Consider the following 7,830-nt stretch of genomic DNA (forward strand, 5'->3'; position numbering starts at 1 on the left):
GGCTCAAGCGAGTCTCCTGCCTCAGCCTCCCAAGTAGCTGGGACCACAGGTGCCCGCCACAACGCCCGGCCATTTTTTGGTTACAGCCATCGTTGTTTGGTGGGCCCGGGCTGGGGATTCGAACCGCCACCTTAGGCGTATGTGGCTGGCGACTTAGCCACTTGAGCCACAGGCGCGGAGCCCTAACACCTTCTTTCTCATTACCTTTAAGTATAAACTTAGTGAAAAGTTAGCATCAATATCTCTATTCCCTCATATTTTAACCACTATTGAACTCCCTTCATTTCTGTTTTTTAGTGTGACATTCCATCAATATGCTATTAATAATACATTTCTAAATTCATCAAATGCTTCTTACCTGAGATTTGCTACAGCTTTTGATATTGATTTTTGTCCCTCTTTGAGAAAAAGATTTAAAATAGTTCTTTAAGCAACATAGCTTCAAAGGAATGAATTTTAGGCAGCTGAAATGCTTTGTTATCGGGCATACATGTCCTGATGTGTTGAAGTCAACATCTCAATAAAATGTACGTTGTGTGATTAACTAAAACTTTCAACAAAGAACACATACCTGCATCCCCCAAACACCAGCCACCACCATGAATGTAAAATAAACCCCTTCGTAGCATCTCTGCCTTCCGCTTTGGCACATATACACGAACAGGAACTTTGTTGAAAGTTGTCTCCAACACGGTGACATTTTCATCAGATGTAGGTGGAACGTCTTGAAAGCTCATCAAGAAATGTAGAGTGTCTATGAAATGGCTGATTCCCAAGAGTTCAGCAAACAAAGCCTAAAAGAAGACCCAGAGAGGGAAAAAATAACTATATTACAAATATCCAATGCCAGCATTACTTATGAACATAAAGGTACACATACGTGTTCTTTAGGGTCTTGTGTCATATCCTCAAGGATGAATCTGAATGGCTGAGTTAGAAATACTGGAGGTTTAGCTGTGTTACCACGATAGTAGCCTCAGGTTAAAAAAAGAAAATTGTTGAGGATTACAAGCTGACAGATTTTATGCTAAATATCATAGTTTGAGTCCAGAGACAAACAAGGCAAGTTCTTTAAGTTCAGAGTCAAATGGGAGAAATGGATCTATGAGCAGTTACAAAGCAACATAACCGCATGTCTCACAGATACATATAAAGATCTTTGGCAGTGGTCAGTTAGTCTACTAATTGCCAGGATGTGAGAATTGGGCAGGAGTTTTCAAACAGTAAGCGAACTCTGACATGAGTACTGAAAAGAGAGTAGAGTTTGGCTAAAGGAAGAAATCTCATTTGAGGCCAAAGGAATAGACTAGGGGCATTCCTTAAATGCATGTAGTTTAGTAGAGCTATGATGTCAGGACCAAATAGGAATGCATGAAAGAAAAGGGACCTCAAGAGGTAAAAGTAAGCCAAATCATAAGAGACATGTAATGTGGGAACTCTAAGAATCAAAAAGATTGTTTCAATTCAAAATCAGAAACATGTGAGACTATGGAGCTAGATGATCAATACACCTGTTTGATCAACCAACCTGTTTCCCATTATACAAAGATGAAACACATGCAAAGGGGTAGGTAGGCAACATTGTCTATTTTCAGCACTGAATCATCCCCACCACATTTCTGAAAGGGAAGTCAGGGAAAACAGTTCCCAGAACTCCTTGCCAGTGTAATTATAGAGTAAATTATTTTCTCTGTGCTACTGTTGGTATTCAGGACATTCACAAACACTTGGCTTTCACTGCTTCTTATTGTCCTCCTGAGAATTACTACTGATGTAGTGCAGGAAGCTGCAATTATTGTCAACTTACTTCATTCCCCAATTCTAAAGACTGTGTATCTCAAATTCTGTATTCTGAATCAAATCCTATTGAGATATGTATAGTAGGGGCTGTGTCCTGACAAAATAATAATTGAAAATATAGTCTAGATGGTGTTTTCAAAAAAAGAGAACATTGAAGATGTGCTGGAATTAGGTATTTGACCTAGTAGATTTAAAAACAATAATGATGGCCGGGAGCAGTGGCTCACACCTATAATCCTAGCACTCTGACAGACCAAGGCGGGTGGACTGCTTGAGCTCAAGAGTTTGAGACCAGTCTGACCAAGAGTGAGACCCTGTCTCTACTAAAAAAATAGAAAAATTAGCTGGGTGGTGTGGTGCATGCCTATAGTCCCAGCTACTCAGGAAGGTGAGACGAGAGGATTGCTCAAGCCCAAGAGTTTGAGGTTGCTGTGACATTTTACCCATGGGATAGAGTGAGACTCTGTCTTAATAATAATAATAATGATGATGATAAAATAAAAACAATAATGACCTCAATCGCTAGTGTAAAATGAGTTTGTTAATGCATGAAGTGGAATAGCAAAATAGTTATTTCAACACTTGTCGTAGTTTCTGTTAAGGGAGAGTTTTAAAAGACCAGTAACTACTGCTTAAAAATTTTATGGAGAAAATGATGACATCAAGCAGCCACTGTACTTAGAAGGATTCACAAACAAACAAACAAAAAATTACATCCTTAGCATTCTCTATCTGAAATCACAGTCAAAATAGCAGATAACCACAATACATTTCCTGAAAGAAAAGCTTTATCTCTTGCATCTCTGTCTGAAAATAGAACCAACGATTGATCTTGCAGATTGTGGAACTGCAATGCAAAGTAAATTCACAGGTTTGCTGAATGTCTTAGTTGAGATTTAAATTGGTCTAACATTCACTTCTAAATAATATTCTTAGCACTGGATTAGAAACATTTCCATGGATTCTGTTATACCTGAACACTCTGAACTCCCAAATCTCATCAAGCCTCCCCTAGCAGAAGCAGTAACAACCAGTTTCAGGAATAGATGCATTTAAGAAAGATTAGAGAACACAATTTCTCTGGAGGTTTTAAAGGAAAAGACACATTAAAGTTACTTTTTGCTAACCTGCGTGTTTATTGGCTTGGCAAGTTCACTGATGAGTCCCCTTTAGTTGCACTGGGGACATTAACCCCCACTTCAAAGACCTCAGAGATAAGTTGGTAGAAACCCTTTTGGCCAACCTTTGAGGAGTCCCTGAAGTCTAATTTCTTCTAAGAAAGAGCAAGTCTTCAATGTAGGAGAGTATGTTATGACTGAATAAATTGGACTAAATGCCTCCTGTATGCAAAACACTGTGCTAGAAGCCATGATGGATTTAAGATGCTTGTGATACAGTTACTAACCTTCACAGACTATGAATAAGCTCTACTCTACTCATAAACACACTCTAATACAAAGCAGAATGAGAAAGATCTTGAATAGGGTTCAAGATCAGTAGGAAAAGAAGTAAGATCAATTCTAACTGACCAACAAAATTTCTGATGAATGCCCTATTTGATCTTAATCCATTGGCTCTGAAAAACTGGGCTTAAAAGTTTTAGATTTGGAAAAACAGGCAAGAGCAAAGACTTGAACAAAGACAAGGAATTTCACAGTATTAGCAAAATCATTTTATTTGGAAGTTAACTTCTTTGGGCTAAATGGTTTAGATTATTCCGGGGAATCTCTGTTGAGGCTATGTTGCAAGGAGCCGTTGTCAGAACACAACCTATCTTTAGGAGTATTAACAAGCAGCTTAATGTGTTATAAATAGCCAACAGCAAAATAGATGATATATCTATGATATTTATATGTACAACTAAATAAAATGGGTAAATAAATTACTTAAACCAGTAATATTTTTTAAATTGTAAGCATTTCAAAGTATTATCTTTGAGTTAAACTACATAATAATCTGTCCATACTTTTCTAATGTATATATTGAAGGATCTTTTCTAGTTATTATTATTTAGTTTAATATGGTCTCAGATTAATTTCATCCCAAATCAAGAATGTTATAATATAGATATGTATTTAGGAGTTGTTATTAGATTTTTTTTTTCCTGAAGTTAAAAAGTTAGTTGTAATTAAAAGAAACAGTATCCCAGCACTCTGGGAGGCCAAAGAGGGTAGATTGCCTGAGCTCACAGGTTTGAGACCAGCCTGAACAAGAGCAAGACTCCATCTCCAAAACTAGCCGGGCATTGTGGCAGGTGCCGTAGTCCCAGCTACTCAGGAAGCTGAGGCAAGGTATCACTTGAGCCCAAGAATTTGAGGTTGCTATGAGCTTGACTCCAGAACACTCTACCAAGGGTAACAAAGTGAGACTCTGTCTCAAAAAAAAAAAAAAAAAAAAAAAAAAGGAAATGATAAAAGGTAGCAAGAAATTAACTAACAGGGAGATAGAAAGATGTAGATACTAAAAACTTCATGATACATATTCACTTACATAGTGTAATCTAGGTATTTTTACTGAGTGATATATTTATTTCAATCTATATCTAATCTGTGGCCAAATCCGTTTTCATATGCACATCTATGCCCATCCCTGTCTCAATGTCTACATGTCCATCTCCATAAAACTTTTATTTTTCCACAATGTCACTAGGGGTACTATTTTTAGTATTTTTTTCAATATTGCTAAAGTTTAGCTGGGAAAAATTTTCATATGATTGTGTCTGGAAGTAAAATCACAATCCTAAAGTAATAATGCTGGCAATTGTACGGAGAAAGATGTAAAAGGCTCCCATGTTTATAGAGACTTTGCCACGTATTTGCTGGACATGCACGCTCTCATTTAGTTCTCACTGAAACTTGGTAAATTGTAATATAGTCCCAGGTTTGTAGATGAATATAATAAGATGAAAGAGATTAAGCCACAAAGACAGCAAGTGCTCCCATGAGATTCTTTAGCCCAAATCTGAACCTGGAGCCAGAGGTCACTTCCAACCAGCTATATGCTGCCCTTTAGTGACCATCATTAGAAAAGTCCCCCAAAAGAAAGGGTGACACAGGACATGGGTGTCAAAGATCCCTCTGTATTTGTAGAACTTTCCTGGGTATGAGAGACTAGGCAGAAACCCAGCCCAGGGTCCAGCAGGGTTCTTGTTTCCTATGGCTGGCCCACATTTCCCTGCCCACTCATGCCAGGTGAAAATATAAAGGAGGATTTAAAATCTGTATCTACCTATCTATATGTATAGACTGATGGGTAAATTAGCTGTATATATAAATAACAGCAATATGGAAATAAAATTTTATATATAATATATATTTTAATATACATAAATAAAAGTGGCATACATACCATTCATGTAAGGTTCTACATAGCATATGAAAAATTATAACAATCTCTAACACATGAAGAAAACAGACTAGAAAAAAGTTGCTATAGAGAAGACAAAATACATTACACAATATTTCAGAATAAAACAATGAATCAAAATAAATATCTTATATATAATTCAAGAATAACTTTTAAAAGATAAGACTTGAAGCTATATTCTAGTGAAACTGACCCAAATCCAGCAACGTACAGCTGACCCTTGAATAAAATGGGTTTATAATGCTTGGGTCCACTTTTTTTTTCTTTTTTTCTTTCTTTCTTCCTTCCTTTCTTTCTTTCTTCCTTTCTTTCTTTCTTTCTCTCTCTCTCTTTCTTTCTTTCTTTCTTTCTTTGTTTAAGAGACAGTCTTATTTTGTTGCCCTCGGTAGAGTGCCATGGTGTCACAGCTCACAGCAATCTCCACCTCTTGGGTTTAGGCGATTCTCTCACCTCAGCCTTTTGAGTAGCTGGGACTACAGGCACCCACCACAACACATGGCTATTTTTTAATTGCACTTTGGCTGCAGCCGGGTTCAAACCTGCCACCCTCAGTATATGGGGCCAGCACCCTAGTCACTGAGCCACAGGCACCACCCTGGAATCTTTTTTCAACTAAACTAGTAGATCAAAAATGCATTACATACGGGATCTGAAAACCACCTTTATGGAGAGCTAATGGTATGTGCTAATGCAGTTCCTAAAGATGATGAGATACCTAACAAGAAAATGAAAATAAGGCATGTATCACACTTATTTGGAGCATTAAATACCAGAAGAGAGTTTTGAAACTCCTGAAAAAAATCCAGGGAAATAGATAATGAACCATATATTTAATACCGAGGCTAAGTGTCCCTGAATAATAATAACAATTATTATGATTATTATTTGCTAGTGGGAGGTAATTTGCTACAAAGAAGTTTAAAGGAAATAATGTATGGTTTCATTTCTTAATTAGCAATTAGTCTCACTGTGAAAGAACCAAAGGTCTCTGAGGCCAGCATGGACACTGGTGGGCAGCCGGCAAGCCAGCTTCCCTGTCATCTCAGCTGTTGACCGTTTAACAAATTTTGCACCTTGTTTCCCTTGGCCCACCAGTTGACCTTTTTCTAGAATATTTTAGATAGAATAAATTTTCAAATCTGAATCCAAGATTATCACCAAGAATGTCATATAACCCCTCATAGTACTGCTCAATTATACCTCATCTGAAGTTCAGACTTCAGACATGCTTTTTTCTGGCCGTGTTCATGCCCTGAAACTCACAATAAGACTTTTATTTGTTTTTCTTAGCCAACATATTTCATTTCTTACTATTTAAAATTAAGACTACTTAATTCAGTTAAGACTACTTGAACATTTTCTTTATCTTCATTCTGTGAGAGGTCTGCATTAAGGAATAAAGGTACTGTATTCCTTAAAGGTTTTAAAACTGGCAAGCAAACTTTAAAAGCAACATTTCCAAGAGAGTAGAAATTAAAAAAAAAAAAGAAAACAGGTAATTATTTTCTCCGGAGTAAATTTAAATATCTGCAGAAGTAATTAAATTCAGAACTTACCACATTGGTTATAATGTTCACAGGTGTGTTTGTCTGCATCACTTTCCAAGGTTCCTCAATATTATCTGGGAGAGGAATATAAATGTAATATCCCCAAAGGACCCCTATAATCAGAAACAAAATTGTTTTTCTTCCCATGATCTTTCCCTGATGCTCTTTCTAATTTGGCAACACAGCAAATACACTTTGGGAACATTCAGACACTGAATTTTCACAGTCACTTTTAAACTCTGTCATAAAGTGGTACCTAATCTCCAGATCACAAATTCCACCGCTTACATTGTTATTTCGTAGGTAGTTACCAAATAATTATACTTAGCATAAAAACAAAGGAGAGCTTTGTGATGCTAACAACTGGTTACCAGCAAGTTCTAACAAATCCAACAGCAGTTATTACGTTGCTAGGCAGTTAATAAATAAGCATTTATTGCACAATTCTTAGGTGTGGAATACTTTGTTTTTTAACAAAAGACCATTTGAAAATACAGGAAAGTCAATATGGGCATCAAATAACAAATCTTAGAGTAGAGAAGAACAAACAGAATATTTTAAAAGTATTGTGAGATTTGGGGAAGGAAGACAGACATACACTACTTTTACTTTCGTGCTACAATTACACTTATTGGTGAATAAAACTAACTGTGTTGCAGTTATAAAAGGATCATGGAGATGGCTCAGAGTTTTTGAGCATTTACTTTGCACTTCAGCCAGTGTACTAAAATAATTAAAACTTCTGTAGTCCTATCAAGAGTATTAATGTCATACTGGAGAGAAAAACTGAGACTGTGGAAAGTTCAGGAAGTTGTACAAGCTCATTCAGTTGTATTTAATGATGTCAGTACAGTCTTCTGTGGCAGCCCATTAAAAGATAAGCAATTGAATTTAAGAAGATGTAACTTGCCAAGGTCATAAAAACCCAAGTAGAAATGTCAGACATATTTATTGTTCTATGAAATCCACATGCCCTCTCTGCTGTGATCTGAATGTTTGTGTTTCTCCAAATTTCATCATGAAGTGCCTATGTCATGAGCGTTCTGCCCTCATGAATAGAATTTTTGCCCTTATAAAGGAGACTTGAGGCAGTCTGTTTACTCCTTCCATGTTGCGA

The 7,830-nt window shown here is 36.7% G+C and overlaps 1 protein-coding gene across 1 annotated transcript in view; it reads right to left on the reverse strand.

Moving 5' to 3' along the window:
• LOC100965910 (arylacetamide deacetylase-like) overlaps positions 1-6,860 on the reverse strand; it is a gene marked incomplete at its 3' end in the record, with an annotated part of 29,337 nt that extends 22,477 nt beyond the window's left edge. The window contains exons 1-2 of the mRNA XM_003802198.1: positions 6,723-6,860; positions 572-794 (exon numbers count right to left, since the gene is read on the reverse strand). Of these exons, the coding sequence (XP_003802246.1) occupies positions 572-794; positions 6,723-6,860 (361 nt within the window). The remainder of the gene's footprint in view (positions 1-571; positions 795-6,722) is intronic.
• Between the last annotated feature and the right edge of the window lie 970 nt (positions 6,861-7,830).

Source organism: Otolemur garnettii, unplaced genomic scaffold, assembly GCF_000181295.1.
Source record: "Otolemur garnettii isolate 467f Iridium unplaced genomic scaffold, OtoGar3 scaffold00236, whole genome shotgun sequence".
Classification (NCBI taxonomy): Eukaryota; Metazoa; Chordata; class Mammalia; order Primates; family Galagidae; genus Otolemur; species Otolemur garnettii.